The sequence below is a fragment of the Bos grunniens genome, chromosome 12, assembly GCF_055505025.1.
Source record: "Bos grunniens cultivar Pamir isolate PY7600 chromosome 12, Bosgru_T2T1.0, whole genome shotgun sequence".
NCBI classification, from domain to species: domain Eukaryota; kingdom Metazoa; phylum Chordata; class Mammalia; order Artiodactyla; family Bovidae; genus Bos; species Bos grunniens.
In genome coordinates this window covers 90,448,360-90,468,281 of record NC_141176.1, presented here as the reverse complement: position 1 = coordinate 90,468,281, position 19,922 = coordinate 90,448,360, and the positions used below count along the sequence as shown (strand labels likewise).

Here is a 19,922-nt window from a genome sequence, read left to right as displayed (position 1 = left end):
AAAACAATATATTACTGATACAGTTTAAGTCAAATAGATTAAAAATCAGGAGGGGGTAAAAAAGTATTTCTAATAAGTGAGATAGGGATAATTGAATATCCATCTAAAACATAACATTAAATCAGTTTCTCATATAAACAAAAATAAATTCCTGATGTATGGAAAATCTTAAAGTTTGGGGGGAAAATGTAAGATGACCTTGAAGTAGGAAAAGAATGACTATGCTAAGTGCCTAAGTCAGGTCACTGTAAATCCCTGAACAAAGACCACCACGCCTGTACGAGCGCGTCACCACGGGGGCAGCGCAGAACCTGCTTTTCGTGTAAAACCTCACTGGTAGTCAGAGAAATGCAGGTTAATACTCTCCCCATAATTCTGCTACTAAATATATACCCCAGCGAAAACTCTAAACAGATTCTCAGGGTGCGACATTGTGACTGAGAAGGAAAGGAGACCTAAGTGTCCATGTAAATGCAAGCAAATGTGGGCACTGTGGTTTCTCTGCAGGGAATTCAAGCAGCAGAACCAAAGAATGAATTAGCTCATTAGTATCAATGTAGTTAAACCTCAAAAGCCATGTGGGGTTAAAAAGGGGAGCACAGCATAAAGTGTACTGTATGAGAGCATTTCCTTACTTCTTGATGACTCATGATGTTACACACTTATTATGAAACACCAACATCCAGATGAATTTTTAAAACTGTGGGACATTTACACAGAATCGATGACACAGACTTCCTGTGTTTGAGCAGGAAGGAGAAGGATGGATTTATGCAGGATAAACAAAAGTAACTTCAGCTTTTAGCTGCAATTTTCTATTTCTTTTGTGTTAAAAAATTCTGAAGCAGAAGTGGCAAATGTTAATCATATGAGATAATAGGTAAGGCTCTTCCTGATTATAATCTTTCACCTCCCCCAAATACACTTAATGAAGGAAGGTATTACATGCTAAATGGGGAAAAAAATCAAAAGCCTATTTTCCTTTTCTCACAAAGGCACAGCAGGTATTTTAGTATTTCTATGAGGCATCTGGGAGTTAACAGTATAAATTCATTTATTAAGAAGTGTTTTACATCATAATTAACAAGGCAGTGTACAAAACATCATTTTACCAACTCTTAATTACTTACAAGTGTTGGTATAAATTTTCAGATTATCTTTCTTCTGGATGTGCAATATCCATCAGAGAACTTAAATCTTTATAATCATTTTAACAAAGTTCTAAGAGGGAAAGATAAAACTAATAAGTAGATACTCGAGTCTGAATCAGATTTATTTACACATTCAGTCTCTGCTTCAGCTGCAGGTTTTGCTTTGTACTTGCGTGTCTGAAATGAGGACAGGTAAACACGAGAGAAACAGAGAATGAGATATACTCAGGATTCACAAGTGGTGTTAAATATATCAAAAGGATCAGACGTTTCCTGGTGGAAATTAATTTCCAATTTTGTTATCAAAATAACGGTGAAAAGTATTTAATTTCTAGACGTTGTTCTCCTTACTTCATTTTCTCATCACCCAGTTTATCAATTAGATAGTTAATTTATTTTGGTCTCAAAAATCCTGTGTGCGTGTGCACCTGTGGGTGATTCACATCGATATATGGCAAAAACCACCACATACTGTAAAGAAATTAGCCTCCAATTAAAATTAATTAATTTAAAAATTCTGTGTGTGTGCATGCCAAATCGCTTTAGTCGTGTCCGACTCTTTGCAACCCCATGGTCTGTAGCCCACCAGGCTCCTCCGTCCATGAAATTCTCCAGCAAGAATACTGGAGTGAGCATTAAAAATTCTTCCTCACTGAGATTCCTTGAGTATAATGGGACAGATGTGTGTGGTTAAAGTATTTAATTTTGATATTCCTCTGCTTCTCAGTGGTCACACAGCCCTGCCAAGCCCTGTCCTGAACTACTGAGAATTAATACAGATCAGCTAGTGGATGGTCTCAAAGAGGAAAAGTATTTAAGCCTGGAGGGAGGTGACAGTTACACGAATTCCATTACAGATTTGGCAGGCACGGGGCAGGGGGCGGGGAGGGAGCAAGCAGATATCTGACAAAGTGTGTTGCTTCTTTTCAATAAAATTTTTCTGCAACCTCTGACTCAGGAAAGAGGAAACACTGCCCACCTTAACACTTCCTGTTGGAGAGAATGATGTCAGATCCTCGGCTAAGACCAAGGTGACCATCTCTGAGGAGGCAGGGCAGGACAGGCGTGCGGATGCTCTGAGGCCCTTTGGAGAGTTTCAAGTCCCAATAATGAGCGATTACAGTTGCCTGGGATGTAACCAGTGGATGTGGCCACTGGAAGAGATTAATCTTCAAATTTTAAACTCAAAGAAGTAACCTGACCAAACTGACTTCCTTGCAAAAGAAGAAACAAATGATACTTTTGTAGGAACCATCTGTAACTCTTGATGGCTACATTCTAGTCCTTTTAAAAAGTCAGGTAAAGTGAAGTTGCTCAGTTGTGTCCAACTCTTTGCAACCCCATGGACTGTAGCCTACCAGGCTCCTCTGTCCATGGGATTTTCCAGGCAAGAGTACTGGAGTGGGTTGCCATTTCATAGACATTTATTTAAAAAATCTTTTGTTTAAACAACTTAAGAAAAAAAATAACCGCCCCCCGCCACACACACCTGATTTGAATTTTTAGACATTTGCATCCTGGGAAACAGGAGGAGATGGTGCAGGAAGCATGACAAATCCAGCTGCACAAAAAGCTAAAACAACCTGTAGACAGAATTTGGAAACTGTCCTAAGACTCTAGGTACAGCATTAACATTTACAGGTGACGTATGCTAGCAGTATGGGCACGGACTAGAATCTAGAAGACGTTTCTCATGGTTTGTCTGCAATGCAGAGGACAGGGCTCCATCCCCAGGCCCCGAGAATTGCATAAACTAAGACGCTGACTTCCTGTCCCTGATGGATGAGATCCTTGACAAATCCTCAGTTATAGCTGCAAATCTAATCTACTGAAAATAATCTTAAAAAGATTAACATTCTTACCCCCATATTAGTGTAGTAAAAATCACATCTATCAGGGGGTATCTCAGTGTATGTTTTTAACAATCACAGATTATATCTAAAACTACAAAGTCAATTTTCTAATTAAAAAGAAAGTCAACAACAAAATCATTACAAACAAATTATTTGACTTAAAAATCCTCAAAAACTAGCAGGAGACTATGAACCAGATTGGCGGTACTATCTCAGAATTTATTAAGTTATTTAATCAACACATTAAGAAGTTAATACAGTCCAGTGACATTGTTGTTTATGTTTTTGTTTTTTTTGAGAGGAGAGTCCCCCAAAATTATATGTAAAATTGTGCATTTATTCCATTCATCAGATTCTCAAACTGGACTTTGACCTTAAATAAAGTCTAAATATACTATAACATTTCATAAGTACATTAAGTGCTATCTGGTTGCATCAATGAGAAAAAAATGGAAATCATAAAGAAGATTCATTATATCATATCATGTATATTATATCATTTCAATATAATATACAGCAAAACAGTCAATTCTGTTTAAAAATCCTTGGAAATTCAACCAATGTGTATATACACCACTGACTATTCATAACTTGTTATGAATTACTTGTGTGTAATACTACACACAAGGAGTTCTCAGCAGAACAAAGCTAAGAAAAATTCCCAAATGAAAACTTGAGCCATAAATCCACTTAGCCCAGTGAATTCACCTTGTCTTCATCTCAGAGCGTGAAGGTAAAACTCTGCTTCCACTCCAGTTCAGGGGGGCAATCTTCAGAGCAGCTACATAGGATCTCAAATCCTGAGCTGGGTTGTTTTTAAACCAGCCTTTAGAGTTCTTCAAGGCTATCCTCACTCTTTCCCCATTTGAAACACCTGCTGCCTCTAGGAAAGATAAACAAGTCTCACCGGTGAAGAAGTGCCATTTTTCTGAGTATGAAACTTACACTGCTTGCTACAATCTCACGAGCGCAGATCCGCTGCATGCATTCCGATGCATCTCATGTTGTCAGATGCTGGAGAGGACCGTGCCCACCTGATGCCCCGACAGGACCGCAAATCCACGCCCCTCTGCTCTTCCGCCTCAGGCCAGGGAGTGAGGTGCTGGTTGTGAGACGCCAGGACCCGCTGTTAACATCACCATCCTTTACAATGACTCACCAGGACTGCTGGGGAACACATGTGCCTTGTGGCAATGCAATGATGCAAATCTCTCTGGAGACCCAGGGCATTCCATGCTGACTTACAAAATCACTTTCTTATAAATTAAAACATATGAATTTAGAAGTGAAAGTGTGAGTCGCTCAGTCTCATCCAACTCTGCGACCCTGTGGACTGTAGCTCTCCAGGCTCCTTTGTCCATGGGATTCTCCAGGCCAGGATACTGAAGTGGGTTGCCATTCCCTTCTCCAGGGGACCTTCCTGACTCAGGGATTGAACCCACATCTCCCGAGTCTCCTGCACTGCAGGCAGGTTCTTTGCCTGCTGAGCCACTGGAAAAGACTGTGTTGCAGGGAAAGAATGAGGACAAGAGGAGAAAGGGACGACAGAGTAAGACGTGGTTGCATGGCATCACCGACTCGATGGACATGAGTTTCAGCAAACTCCAGGAGATAGTGAAGGACAGGGAAGCCTGGTGTGCTGCAGCTCATGGGATCACAGAGTTGAACATGACTTAGTGACTGAACAACAACAATGAATTTAGAAATGGGATAAGATACCAAAAATATCCTCCTGATAATTTCAAGAATTAAATCACTGCATTGATGTGTGGATTTTAAAACAAAACAAACAAAAAAACAAATAAAATAACTTCAATCTCTGTTTAAAATAGTCCAGCTTTTCTCACGGGTATACCTATTCTATACTTCTTCCTGTGTCTTCTCTCTCCAGGATCAATCTAAATCTACAGATCGAAGGACAAGGCCTCTGGACAGTTCCTGGAATGGTGACCCCTGCCTCCCGATGAGAAGCAGGATCACTTTGATATTTCAAGCCCGGAGCCTTCATCCCAATTTGACCAGCCACCTGTCTCCCAGTGCTCACAGGGTTGGCATCTCAGAGATCCCAAGTTTCCCCCTCGTCCAGTGCTTCCTCCACCACGTGGCCAGTTTCTGTCTACTCACTCGCCTGTCCATGCAAGGATACTACATGACTTTTTCCTCAAGGAGCCCCTACCAAGTGGGAAATGCCGTGATTACTAAGCCTCATGGACTTTATTTTTCCAACAATCAAAGCCCACAAACTGCGCTCTGGACCCCAGGTAATGCTCTGCAAATGTGTCACAGACGTGTCAGGAGAGAAGGGAAGGAGCGGAGGGGTGTGGGTACTGATCAGAGGTAACCCAACATCGCTGCTTCCTCTAAACTCAGCCAACAGTCACGCCTCAGATCCCAGTGGTGCACAGGAGTAGCCACACTACTCTTTCCACTACTCTTTCCCCATTTGAAACACCTGCTGCGTCTAGGAAAGATAAACAAGTCTCACCTATGAAGAAGTGCCATTTTTCTGAATATGAAACTTAAACTGCTTGCTACAATCTCACGAGCGCACATTCGCTGCATGCATTTCGATTTGTTACTGAAGTTCAGTCGCTCAGTCGTGTCCGAATCTTTGCAACCCCCTGGACTGCAGCCCGCCAGGCTCCTCTGTCCCTGGGATTCTCCAGGCAAGAACACTGGAGGGGGCATGGTTGCTGTGCCCTCCTCCAGGTGATCTCCCTGAGCAGCAACATCCCTATTCTTAAATTATTTCCTTTATTTGCTATTCTCCAAACAAGCAAGATTACAGAATCCACACAAAACAAGGAGTCTGGACTACACCTAGGGTTTCCACCATGCCCTCCATTTGCCTGTTTTTCCCAAGCTCCACATCACCACGGATGAACTAGGAAAGCTTCTTTCCAGCCACGGCCACCGAGATGCTGCTGTGGAACCACCCTGCTGTGTCCAGCACTGTGCTGACAGCTGTGTGTCCATCTCTCTTATCCTCGGGTGATCCTTGAAAGGGAGAAGGCAATGGCAACCCAGTCCAGTACTCTTGCCTGGAGAATCCCATGGACGGAGGAGCCTGGTGGGCTGCAGTCCATGGGGTCGCTAAGAGTGGGACACGACTGAGCGCCTTCACTTCCACTTTTCACTTTCATGCATTGGAGAAGGAAATGGCAACCCACTCCAGTGTTCTTGCCTGGAGAATCCCAGGGACGGGGGAGCCTGGCGGGCTGCTGTCTCTGGGGTTGCACAGAGTCGGACACCACTGAAGCGACTTAGCAGCAGCAGATGCTTGAAACCAAGCAGAGTTCTCAGCACCAGGCGCTGACCAGAGGGGCCGGCTTGGAGACACGAGAACTCAGGATGGAAATGGGTCAGAGTGAACTGGAGGGTTTGGTATCTGGCGACATTTGGAGAGCTCTCCGAATTTTCTATAATTCACTGAAGTAATTAATCATAAATACTTACATGTTTATGTTTAGCTCAAATAAAATATCAAAAGAATGTAATATAAGCATTTTTAAGACTTCAAAGGCTCAGTGACAAACAAAAAAGTCTCCATATGTATGCTTGAAACTCAGTTTATTTACTGTCTTATAATCTGCATGCCAAATTGTGCTCTCCAAAAATGTGGGTTCCAGATCATGCAGATATAAAGGAATAAATGAATGAGTGAATGGAGCATGTCTTCATTGCTCCTCTACTGAGTTATCTCCAAAACATCACCTACTTATAACCTTCCATCTATCAATACTTACTGTTAAGGTACTTCTACGGTAAAAAGTGGGGGCTGTTCCACAGGTTATATTCCTCAGGTGTCCCCGTATATATAAACCACTTTATTCAGAACTCATGGTGAAAATGAGTAAAAATAAACTAGAGGTTTCTATATCTGAAGAAATTTCCCAAAGTTTCCACACCTTCTCTGCCTCCCCAAGACCCTCTAACTTACAGGTGCCTCTACAGTAGGCATGTTAATACCAAAACTCTGCTGACGATGTCGGTGCAGGGAAAAAACAAAAAAACTTAAAGTCTAACACTGGTAATTCAACCCTGGATATGAAATGCAGAGATTGGGAAATAGGTCCAGTTATGAGAGATGCAAAAATGTGTTATCATTTGAATATTTTCAAGTTATTATTGTCCATTATACCTTAGGAAGAATCTGTATCTCATTTCATAATCACAAGGATAATAAACCTGTTTGGAACCGAGGTAGAAAAAGTAAAATTTTTTAAACGTATAGCCTTATAATACTGTGCCTACTCTACTATGATCCAGAAAATGAACTCAGCGTTCTAGGAACAAACATGTCATCTACTTAAATGTCACTTATTTTCCCTTTACAACCTGTTAGAGTACATCTTATTTATATTTATTCTCGCATATTTTACAAAAATTATATACTGTGATAAATATGTCCTATTAATATAAAGCGTGCCTGCCAATGTTAACCACAGGGAGATACAGATATATATAGATAATACAGATTTTCTGACATAATTACAACATTTTTAGCAAGTTGAGGACTCATGAACAATAAGTCTATCCCAAGTTTATCCAAGTTTTGAGACTTCTCTGTGGCTTAGGAAATGGTTCTGTAAATCTATAAGCTTTCCATGAACTTCAACAAATTAAAAATACTGCAAATACAACCTTTCTATGCATTATATTTGTATTGAAACTCAGGTTTGGGTGAGTCATGGGAGAAACAGAGAAGAAAAAAAAGGGGAGTTATGACTGAAATGAGAACACTGTCTTTTAGAAGTCAAACTTCTGATACACTAATTTATCTCTAATTTTCCAATAATCCCTGTCCCTATGCATTCACTTAGTAAATAAACACAGAGCTAAGACTTACATCATAAACCCACACACTGACACAGTAGCCGTGCTCCCACGGAAAGGCAAATAAAGTGTTTTCCAAGGTTTGTGTTTTCCTATGTGTGCAGTCAAAAATCCAGACTTTGTGTCAGTTTTTCCAACTGTATAATCTAAGTCTCTATAAGATTTAAATGGCAAATGGAAATTTCCTAAAAGTTCTTACCTGCTGCTAAGTCATTTCAGTCGTGTCCGACTCTGTGCGACCCCATAGACGGCAGCCCACCAGGCTCCCCCATCTCTGGGATTCTCCAGGCAAGAACACTGGAGTGGGTTGCCATTTCCTTCTCCAATGCATGAAAGTGAAAAGTGAAAGTGAAGTCGCTCAGTCGTGTCTGACTCTTAGCGACCCCATGGACTGCAGCCCACCAGGCTCCTCCGTCCGTGGGATTTTCCAGGCAAGAGTATTGGAGTGGGGTGCAATTGCCTTCTCCAAAAGTTCTTACCTGCAGTGGGACTTAAATACATTAAGGGTTTCAATGTCAGCTTCAGCAGAACAGCCAACAATTGCATACAAGACACATTTGGTTGTCTTAGCCTACTTGTATTATCCTGTGAATCGTCTTCATATTTAAAGGGAAATCACAAAGTAACTGGTAGCAAGAAATAATGACAAAATCCAGAGTCCTCACCACATCCAAGATTACGGATTATCTGCTTAAATGCAGGTAACACTACAGTGACCCTCAAGTCACAGACCATATATGGAACATGCCGATCAATGCTCTGGGTGTTTTTTTTACATGTATATTTTAGTGAGAATTTTAGTATGCCTTTGTCCTTGGAATCTTCTGAGATGTCTGCGTGTGTTTAAGAACTTTCCTGATAATACAGGGCTGTGCTAATGTTTTCCGGGGACCCTCTAAAAGGAGCGGCTCTCAGGAGTTTGGTGAAGTCTGTATGGACAACAAAGAAACCCTCAGGACGCGGCGTTCAAAGACCAGCAGACGTGTAAAGACTCCTGGACGTGATTTCGCTTCCAGGGGCCTGCCCTGCCCAAGGTCATCATTAGTGATGAGAATACTGACAAAGCCTTCCATCGACAAGGTGCCGAGGGGATCTGTCGTTTTTAGATGATCAAACAGCCCCGAAAAGCTGCTGCTTAAAGATGACCGAGGCCAGGAGTCAACGTGGTTACCATAGAGACGCTTCATCAAATAACCCCCCAAAAAGGAAGGAAACAGGAGGGATGACCGAGCTGAAACACGGCATCCCATCGGGTCTAGAGAGACAGGGGCGTCTCAACAGCGGCAGGGCTGCAGATATGCTCAAACTGTCCTCGCCCCAGATGTACACGTTTCTTCATACTTCTGGGTGCTCAAAAGGCCGCGTATGGCTTCAGCCCAGAGAGAAGGCATTTGCATCTCTATGCACAAGACATGACTGATTAATTCACCTAGGGGAGTGGGTGGGGGGCTCAAATCCCTTAAAAAAATAGTCTCTGAAATCCTGAAAGTAGAATCACCTCACTAAAATGAAATGTTTTAGTGACACTGGACTAGGAAGTATCTTTAAGAGCAAGCCTGGCTGAATCGCCCTGGCGGGAAGGACGCGTGAGAGGCGTCCATCACACCCACCTGCTGGGCTCCTCGTCACCGCGGAGGCGACAGTTCACCGCATTCACCAGAAAGCTGAACAGACGACTGTACAGGGACTTGGCCAGAAGATCCCGGTAAAACTCAGCCATCGCCACGGTGTGCCGCCGTGTAGTCACCTCTCCTGGGAGAGCGAGGAGGGGAGAGTAAGTGAGCACGAGGCTGTTCCTCGTTCAGAAGCCAACAGAGCTGGGCTGTTTATCCCTCCACATCTGCGCACATCAGAAGACGCTACCAACATGCTGTGACTCTGACAAATGCAGCCCCTGCCAGTTATTACAAAAATACATATCGGTGATTTTGAGAAAAAAAAAATAAGCCAACGGAGGAGGAGCCCTCAAAACCACAATCCAGAGGCAGGCTGGTGAGGCAATGAGCTACAGTGAGTGAGGGAAGGACGTTTGGGGAAGTCCCTCTGTGCACACTGAGTGCAGACCCACACCGCAGAGATGACCTCGGGAGTGTCCACTCGTCAAGTCACGCCCGACTGTCTACCTGTGACCCCACGGACTGTAGCCCGCCAGGCTCCTCGTCCATGGGATTTCCCAGGCAAGAACGCTGGAGTGGGCTGCCATTTCCTTCTCTAGGGGATCTTCCCAACCCAGGGATCGAATCTGCATCTCTTATGTCTCCCGCATTGGCAGGCAGGTTCTTTACTATTGAGCTACTTGGGAAGCCCATGAGTTGAATGGCGTCAGAGTCTAATTCCCAGCATGCCATTTACGAGTGATTTGATGCTCAAGTTTATCTAGCCTCTTTGAATCTTAGTTTTCTCATTCACTAAAGTGGAAAGAGGAGGGGATGGTTGGATGGCATCACTGACTGGATGGACATGAGTTTGAGCAAGCTCGGGGAGTTGGTGATGGACAGGGAGGCCGGGTGTGCTGCAGTCCATGGGGCTGCAAAGAGTCGGACACAAATGAGCAACTGAACTGAAAATGGAAAGAATTAAATCCATGCCTTAGCAATGTGTGCCAACTAAAAAATCCAGTGCTTATAGCACCCGCTACAGCTCCCTTCAGTTCACAAGTGCCCAGGAGGCAGCAGCTCTTGTTCTGTCTGATGAAGCAGAGGGAAAACGGTGCTCGCCAAGGAGGAGGGCAGGCTGCTACCACGGCCACAGCCACAGCCGATGTTTTAATTGCACAAATCCTCTTGGGTTGATGACTTTATGTCTAAAATGCCCCATTACCTATAAAAATGCAGCTCATCAGAATGGTCTCTCAAAAGTTCACAAAGGTGGAAGGCAAAGTACAGGAAACCTTACCCTTAAAATACTGGATGTCGGTGGTTAAAGCAGATGCCAGCTCATCCGGAGATACCTGTAGCATTCCAGCCACTGAAATTAAAGCGGTGAGGAAAGCATCAAGTTGCACACATGTTGACAGCGAGAACATGGCGTTTTATAGTTGGGAAGTGTGTACAGACCCATTCGAATATGTGTGTCTCAAAGAAACGGAGCTACCACTGAAATTGGCAAATTCAACTAGAGAAACGGCTTGATTAAAACGTCGAAGAGCTCCTGGGGCTCCGGCATTAAGCTGCTGCAGGAGTTTCCCCCTCCTCACCCTTACTAACGGCCCGGGATGCTTTTTTCCCCAATTTCTGGCTAAATCACTTAGATATGGGGTAAAGATACCAGTAGTTACCACAACCATCATTGTCTGTTAAGGTTACTTTGAAAAAAAAGCTGGGAGTGACTAACAAGGCCACTTCAAAGGAGAGAGGTTTTTGGCAAGATCTTTAAAGGGAAGTAATTATGTTCTGTTTAAATGTTTAGTTAATAACATGCCCTCCAAATATACAGGGTAGAGGGGTGGGGTGGAGAAAACTCAGAACGATATAAATAAGCCCTATTACGTGCCAGAGCAGCAACACTGTTACTCAGGCGGGCAGCGTGGGGACATCAACGTGCATCTTATTAATTCACACGACCAGAAAGACAAAAGAAGAAAGCGGATCTTGGCTTGTTTTCCCCACCACCCTCCCTGAATCCCACTCTGGCAGAAAGTGGGGTGAGCCCCCTGACTTTTCTGTACTGTGTCTCCATCTACTGGCCAGCCTGGAGAACTGCACGTCAAGGCATCGACGGTCCATGAGTTCCACTGACCTTGTTCCAGGAGCTGGAGGTCAGACACCAGCGCGGAGTCGGCCTCGGAGACAGCGGTGAAGCCAACGTCGCCGAGGTGCAATACGGCTGCCAGAATCACGCACAGGTTCTCCACCTCCTACGCGGGTGACCAACAGAGAAGATAAAGGGCGTTGCTTAGGAAGAAAAGATGCAGAGACCGATCCTTTGGAAAACCTCCAAGTAGGTTAAACAAAATGATGCGCGGCTGTGATTTTTTTCCGACTCAGAATGTCCCATAAGGGAACCACCGATCAATGGTGAAAATGGGCATGCCCCATTTAGGGCAAGCAATGTTAGCCTTAAAAATTCCCAATAATTCCCGGATTCCTAATTGGTACTTCGGGCAGGAAAAGCTCCTGCCGGAGAGAGTTTTTTTCTAAGAACAATTCTCATTTGCTCATTTGCACAGTGTGGTCCCTGTGCCATCCGTGAATTTTGTGCTGAACTTCCAGCTTTCAGGACAAGTAGTTTTATTATTAACAGCTTTAAAATGAGGTCATTGAGAAGGATAATGTGCCATTTTCAGTTATAATCCTCTCTGACTTCAGCGTTACTTAGACATGCTTTTGGTAGCCTCCAAATCACAAATTAGGGCCTCAGATTTTATTGATCTGTGCCTGTCTGAATAACCTTTTCCAAGCTCCTTAAGCTACCCAACATCTCCCTCTCCTGTTTTTTAAATAAATCCAGTCGACAGCTCCCTCTCCCGTTTTTAAATAAATCCAGTAACTCCTCATTAAAGTTCCCAGTGCTCCAAAAGAGACACACTCCTGGACACAGACATGAAGACTTTGTTCCGTCATCAAGGTTCTTGTGGTTCCGTACCGTGATGGAGACAGAACGGTGAAAAGCAGCCCGAAGGTGAGTGACGGTGTGGGGATACTAACAAGCTGCTCTGCGAGCAGGGGGCGGTGGCTGCTGTCAAGGCATTGACAGCAATGCGGTGAGCAAGCCCCCTGTCATCTTGCTGGTGATGGAGGATCACCTTCATGGTCAGATCTCCCGGAACCACACTCACGAGTTCTGACTCAAGGGTCTTGCCAGCCCAGAAGTACCTTCCTCCCAGTCTAACTTGATCTTTTCCTGCTGATGGACTAAAACTGTCACCATCTCAGTCATACCTGAGGATCAAGACGATCACTTTTCGGTCTTGGCTTAATCGCATGAATTTCTTTAACCAAAAAGCTTGTTAAATGCCCTGTTTGGCCCCTTATGTGGAGGACATATTCTGTGTGCCCTGCCTTTGAAGATCAGTCATGGGTTTCTACAGCCCCGTTTCCAACGAGCTGATACTTGGTGGAATGATTCCTTACCCGCCTCTCTATCTCAGTTTCCTGTAAGTGAGTAGAGATTGCAGACATAAATGGAGGAAGGGAAAAGAAGTAACAACAGCAAAAAAAAAAAAAGTAGCAAATGCAAAGACTGAAGAGTGCGAGTGGCAGGAGTTCGGGAAAGAGAGAAACAGGGGGATGCACAGAGAGAGCAGCAGAGAGCAAACGCCACACGGCCGCTCGCTCCTAGGATTCCAGTCCCTGATTGGAGATGGACAGAGAGAGCAGCAGAGAGCAAAACGCCACACGGTCGCTCCCTCCTAGGATTCCACTCCCTGATTGGAGATGGACAGAAGAGCAGCAGAGAGCAAAACGCCATACAGTCGCTCGCTCCTAGGATTCCAGTCCCTGAGTGCAGTGAGGCTGGCGTGGACCATCCACTGAGGGGGAGCCCCCACCTCCTACCCCTCCCTTGCTGTCGCCCTGCAACTCCTTCCACCCCTTGCTGCCCCATGAGCCGAGGGGAAAGACAGGGACCCAAATCGATCAATGTATACTGAGTTTAAGAAAAAAAAACTAAATCTGTCACTAAATCTTGGCTCATGAACTACAGGCATACCAGTTACCCATGCAGTCTTATGTTGATTGCTAATGAGGAATTAGCTGTCATTTAAAGTGACCCCATACTGAATGTCGGGGACACAGAGATGATGCATAGGAAAAGGAGATTTGTGGGAATTTCCGAGGTCTTGGTGGCTCAGTGGTAAAGAATCTGCCTGCCAATGCAGGAGACACAGGTTCGCTCTCTGGGTCGGGAAGATCCCCTGGAAGAGGAAATGGCCACCCACTCCAGGATTCTTGCCTGGAGAATCCCATGGACAGGGGAGCCTGGGGGGCTACAGTCCATGGGGTTGCACACAGTCGAACCCGACTGAAATGACTGAGCACACTTCACATCTCTTGTTCTCTAGACCTGTGTTATTCAATTCAGTGAACACTAACCATGCAAGACCGTGTCAGTTTAAACTAATAAGAATTTTTTAAAAAAAGTTAAAAATCCATGTCCTCAATCTACCTCAGCCTCCTCTACCGTGCCCAGCAACCCCAAGTGGCCAGTGACTGCCATACTGTAGGTGAAATCTGGAACATTTCTGAGATCATGGAAATTTCCATTGTGTATCAGCGGGTGTATGCACTTTAAATAGTACGTTTCAGCTTTGGAGGTATTTGATAATTCTTTAAGAATTAAAAAAAAAAGCATAGCGTTCAAGAATATAGTTTAATCGAGTGATTAGATTACTCTCCCAAGTGGTACTTGGAAGCAGACAGTCCCTTCTGTCTGCCATTTTTCTGGAGTCAGCCAGTGCCCAGTTCTTATCTGTTTTGCTCATGTGGTCCCTGTGGGAAAAGGTCTCAAGCACCTTCTTGAAGATGGCAGCCCATCTTCACGGTACCCTGTGGCCCTGGGCGTGATGTTTGCTCACGGCTCTCTCCCACTAGCATGCAAGCTCCACGAGGCAGAGGAATGTTTCTGAATGAATAACTTTTACAAACTAGCAGAGAGGGTTGATTTCCTCAGTGGAATATTTAACCGCATGACTCACCAAGTTACTGAAGCCAATTACATTGAGGGCTTGTTTCAAAACAGCAAATTTCTCCCTGTTCAGAGAATGCTCTGCTGCTGATATATCTTCTCTAAGGGTCTGGCGCAAATACCTGTGAGGAGGAAAAGCACACAGTTTTATGGCTTGGCTTGTCAACAAACCCCAGCGGTGAAGTCACTTCAGCCATGTCTGGTCTCCAGAATAATGGACATCACCTGGACACTGTGTCCCTGTGGTATTTATACGGCTTTGGTCCCTAAGAGCACATGCTGTTTCCGGAAGCAAGGAAGGAAGGTTCTTGTTGTACCAGAACATATTTACACTGCTTTCCTTGGTTCTCACTTGAGTGGCTCCCCTCCTCAGAGAAGGTCATGAGTACTTTGTGTATTTCATATAGAAATCTAGCAGATTCTACCGCACGCTTTGTAATTCATATTTGTAGTCAAGATTTTAAACTGAGAGCAATCTACGATTTCTTCTCATCAATATCTTTTAATTATGAGGTGGATGATTAATTCATGGATTTATTCCTTTCGTTCAAAGAGCACAAAAAGGAAAAAAGAAGTTGACAGTGTTCATTGCTCAGTCGTGTCTGACTCTTTGCAACAGCATGGACTGGAGCCTGCTAGGCTCCTCTGTCCATGAGATTCTCCAGGCAAGAACACTGGAGTGAGTTGCCATTTCCTTCTCCAGGGGATCTTCCCGACCCAGGATCGAACCCAGTCCTCCCACGTTGCAGGCAGATGCTTTACCGTCTGAGCCACCAGGGAAGCCCTAAGCACAAAGGACTCGCCCACCAAATACACAACACTAACCCTTGAGGATACAAAGAGCTTATCCTTGGAGGCCCAAGAGCACACACGGTGTGTCCACAGGCAGAGGCAAGGGAAAAACACGGCTGGGATGCAACACGGAAGCAGAGTAACAGAGAAGGCCTCGGCCTGTTTGCGGAGTGCAGAAAGGGAACCGGGGGAAAGGCTGCAGGCCAGGACGAGGCTTCGGTTTCAAGAGCTGACGTTTGAGTGAGGATCGCCCAGGCAAATCCGAGATCCAGGGTGATCCTCAGAATAACTGGCACCACGCGCGAAGGCGCACAGGCAGGATCATATGTGACGTGTGTGTTGGAAACTTGCGTTGTTCGGCACAGTTGGAGCCTCTGGGGAGAGGGGCGGAGGGTGGTGAGGCCAGACAAGGAGCCAGGGCCCCGTGTGTCCTGCAGAAGAGTCTCCATGGTGGCGTGGAAGTGAGGCTGTGCCCAGGGTCCTGCAGAAGAGTCTCCATGGTGGCGTGGAAGTGAGGCTGTGCCCAGGGTCTTGAAGCAAAGAAAGCCTGGCGGTTCAGCAGGGATTTCCCCGCAGCCAGTGAGGTGGCCTGGAATTAGCACTCAGCAGCTGTAGTAGTTCAGTCGCCCAGTCGTGTGTGACTCTTTGCAGCCCCAGGGACTGCAGCCCACCAGGCTCCTCTGTCCATGGGATTCTCCAGGCAAGAATAATGGAGTGGGTTGCCATGCCCTTCTCCAGGGGATCTTCCCAACCTGGATCTCCTGCATTGCAGGCAGATTCTTCACCAACTGAGCTACGAGGAAGGCCTGGGAAGAGATGAGGCAAAGAAATGAGCCGGCAGGTCTAGGGAGAGACCAGCAGTGAAGAGAAGTGGAGGAGATGGAGAGGCAGGTGGGCGAGAGGAGCGCTGGCTGTTCACGGGGTCCGTGGGGGCGACGTGTCGATGGCGCTTTGTAAGTTTCCCTGTGGGGAAGCGGGGTGGAGTGGGCCTCAGTCAGTCAGGGGGGCATCTCGAGAGGAGGAGTGTGTTCTTGAGAGAGGAAGACAGAGTTTATCATGGCTGTGTTTGTTCACTTTGAATTACTTGCTAGAAGTTCATGTGGTGTTCCAAGAAATAATCGGCTAGAAGGATCTGAAATTCAGAAAAGTCCAGAAAATAAGCCCTGGAAGTCGTCAACACGAAGATGACTAAAATCACAGGAGTGGATGAGCGCCCTGGAAAGAAGGTGCCCACATTTTACGGATGAAGACAGAGCTGATGAGAAGAGAGCGTAAGGGCAAGGGGAGGGGGTGACAGCAGGCAGGTGCAGACTCTGTCGGTGTCGACGAGGGGTCTAAAAGGCCTTCTCTGCCCTTGACCTTGGCTGGGATGGGGGTCAAAGTGAAACAGCCCACCAGATGGGGTGGGGAGTGGGGAGACCTCAGGAGGCTTCTATGGTGAGGCAGAAGCACATTAAGACTGGAGGAAACGAAAAGACGGAGGAGGAAGGAGAGGGTCTGGACTCGGTGCCCCTCGGCCCAGTGGAAGGATGCTGCCCTCCCCATATTTGGGTCAGGCGATGAATACCGGCCGGTGGCTGGACATCTCAGGGAGTAGAGGGACCCCTGCTTATGGCCTCAGTTTCTCTAGGACGGAACGTAGATGATGAGGCAAAGCGGATTTGAGGAATGGGCTGAGAATCTAAGACACTGGCTGTGGACAAGGGACACTGTGGTCAAGCAGAGGGCTTCCCAGGTGGTGCTAGTGGTAAAGAACCCACCTGCCTATGCAGGAGACACAGGAGAGGTGGGTTCGATCCCTGGGTGAGGAAAGTCCCCTGGAGGAGGGAATGGCAACCCACTCCAGTATTCTTGCCTGGGAAACCCATGGACAGAGGAGCCTGATGGGCTACAGTTCATAGGGCCACAGAGAGTCATATATGACTGAAGTGACTCAGCAGGCATGGAGCCAAGCAGGGAGACACAGGAGGTTTAGTGAAGCAGCTGAGGACCCCAGGGAGCTGCTGGCCAGCTTCAGCGGGGCTCTCTCTTTCTCCGAGGATAGGTGAGCTGGGGGTTGGGGTCTTGCACCAAAAGGAAAAGGTCATGGTCTACCATGCTAGCAAGGGGTTGAGTTAGGATGGTCAGAGCCGTCTGGCCTAAAATTCACAAAATTCTAGAAGCTGTAACCAGTCTTAATTCTTCCTGTTCTTACGGAAGTTTTCCATCCATCTTTGCTGGTGTCATCTTTTCTTTTCTGCTTGTAACATAGGATAGAATTCCATTCAGAGTGGTTATTTGACATCTTGTAAAGAACAATTAGCTCTCATTAACATTACAGAGTCAAATATGCAAAACATCACGGTTCCTTTCCACATTCTTGCAAGTTAATCAGTTAATGAACTCCACCTATGTAGAATTCAGTATTTCTTTATACCTCAGCATCTCCCACTTCGTGTGTCTTTATGGTGGGGATTTACGGCAGCTCTGACCTACTCCATGAAGCAGTTAAATTCTAGGCAGAAGGAACCATTGGAATTAATCTGGGTAATTTAGACAGGGCTATTAAATCTGTAATGGCTCATGAGAAACCAGATCAAAATTGGGGGTTTTCCAGGGCAGCTGACCTGATGGCAGGAATGATGCTTGAAGACTGTCTGTGTTTTCCTCGATAATCAGAAAACTTGTTGGTATGAGGACAATGCAAAAAAAAACACAACAACTAGATTTCAATGTCTTCTATACAAACTTTACAATCCTTCTACTTTTCAGTAAGGCCAAGGTTGATTTCACTAGAAATACAGGTCTTTACTTAACAGCCAAACTCTATCTTAAAGTGGGAAGGTGAGTATCAGGAAAAAAAAAAAAAATCAAATGTCTACATTTTAGACATTAAAAGCACGTTTTTTCCCTTTGAAATCATTTAATAATGAAACCGCACATACGGCAGGAGCTAGAGCAGCTCCAGGAGACGGTGACGGACAGGGAAGCCGGTGTGCCGCAGTCCACGGGGTCGCAAGAGTCGGCACGACCGAGCAAGGGAACGACAAGGTCACACAGGCAGGAAAATCCTGGAGAAGTACGCCTGGCAGAACACTGCGCCCAAGAACGCAGCAGAGCTCTGTCTGACCCTTTCTGATGGCATTTTAAACTTTTATTATCCATAAAATGGAATAAAAGTAGGTTAAATGTGAAATTAAAATAAATTCATTTGTCCTTCATGATGACTTTATGTTAATTAAATACGACACTATGTGTGATATGCTTTCTAAACTCAGATCGCAAGGTACACATAGAATAGGAGTATTTCCTGGAAAAAAATGTATCTTGCATGTGTGGAGGGCTTTTTCAGTGTGCTCGGTCATTAATGAACCTCTTTAATAAGATACATAACTAAGTCAAACGAAATACGGAACATTTTGAGAAATTACAACACACGCTATTAAGCATGTAGAATATTTTAAACTGTAAAATACACTTGTCTGTTCGCCAATAGATAAAAGTAATAAACAGATAAAGAGATCAAATGTTCACTCCTGATCATTTTCTCCCCCAGTGTGAGTCACTTGAAGGTTGACAATCACATGTGTGTTTCCACGCGGTTTTAACACATGAACAGAGGCAGGAATGACCGTGGGCCACGGCTGACCGACGTCCCTGCAGACGAGCCAGGCTGCGTTGATGCTTTCCCCCGATCTCAGCACCGTGGCTGAGACCCACCCGGACGAATCTGTGCAAGTGTTTTGTCTGATAGCTTCGGACTCTGTCACCTATCCATTGACGGTCCCACACGTCAACGACAGGTTGGCAGGTGCCAAGAGCACTTGTCGGCAACTGAACAGCGATGACCACAAGGGCCTCTGCCATCTGCCTCTGCGGAGATCGGACCCTGTACTGCTGCAGCTGCGCACCTTCGACACCCCCGCGGGGAATTCAGGGAGGAGAGGGAGGCACTCTGTGCTCCAAGGAAACTGGTGGAAGACGTCTTCAGATGGATAGATGTTTTCAGGAACTGATTTTGTGATCCTAATCCTCGCATCTCCTCAGATGTTGAAGCACACTGAATCCCTTTGTGGTGACATCAGCTCCTCGTGACTAGCAGAAAAGTTTTTGTAAAGTAGGCGCTTGATTGCATTGAGCTCCCCCTTCAGCAAAATCTCACATTTGGACCTTCCCCAGTGCCTCTCTGGAGCAGCCTCTCAGAGTGAGCTGTGGTGCTCTCTCCCCAACTGGAGTCCTCATTTTGCACAAAATAATAACTCACAGCTCACGCTGTGCATCATTTTTAGTTGACACACAATTCCCAGTATTCAGATCTTAGAATATCAATCTTCAGGGTCTTTCATGGCATCTTTTATGTCTTGAAAGCCATATACTTATAGCTCAAACAGTCTGCTTGTATCATCTCCTCTTAGCTCATACAGAGCTCGGAACAGTAGCATTTGGCAACGCGGACATGTCTGACCAGAGACAGAAACATCAGCAACGTGTCATTTGTGGAACCAGGAACTGTTGCTGTTTTATTTTCAAAAGGTGGACAGACCAGGGGACGCTCCGGGTGTTGTCCCGCCACAGAGCAGAAGACAGTAACATGGAGGCTGGGCCGTGTTAAAAACAGTTGGTGGGTTAATACTCTGATTAACTGGACTCAAAAGGAAAGGTGGTGAGAACTGAAACCACGTGTCAG

At 45.4% G+C, this 19,922-nt stretch overlaps 1 protein-coding gene across 2 annotated transcripts in view; it reads right to left on the bottom strand.

Moving 5' to 3' along the window:
• The window catches only part of MYO16 (myosin XVI), a 519,851-nt gene that overhangs the window by 187,932 nt on the left and 311,997 nt on the right, over positions 1–19,922 (bottom strand). Inside the window, exons 17-20 of one of the 2 annotated variants that reach the window (XM_086328670.1) lie at positions 14,475–14,586; positions 11,579–11,696; positions 10,736–10,807; positions 9,451–9,592 (exon numbers count right to left, since the gene is read on the bottom strand). In XM_086328670.1, the coding sequence (XP_086184796.1) occupies positions 9,451–9,592; positions 10,736–10,807; positions 11,579–11,696; positions 14,475–14,586 (444 nt within the window). Of the gene's footprint in view, positions 1–3,949; positions 4,561–9,450; positions 9,593–10,735; positions 10,808–11,578; positions 11,697–14,474; positions 14,587–19,922 lie in introns of those variants that run through there. The other variant, XM_086328671.1, reaches the window with a different exon arrangement.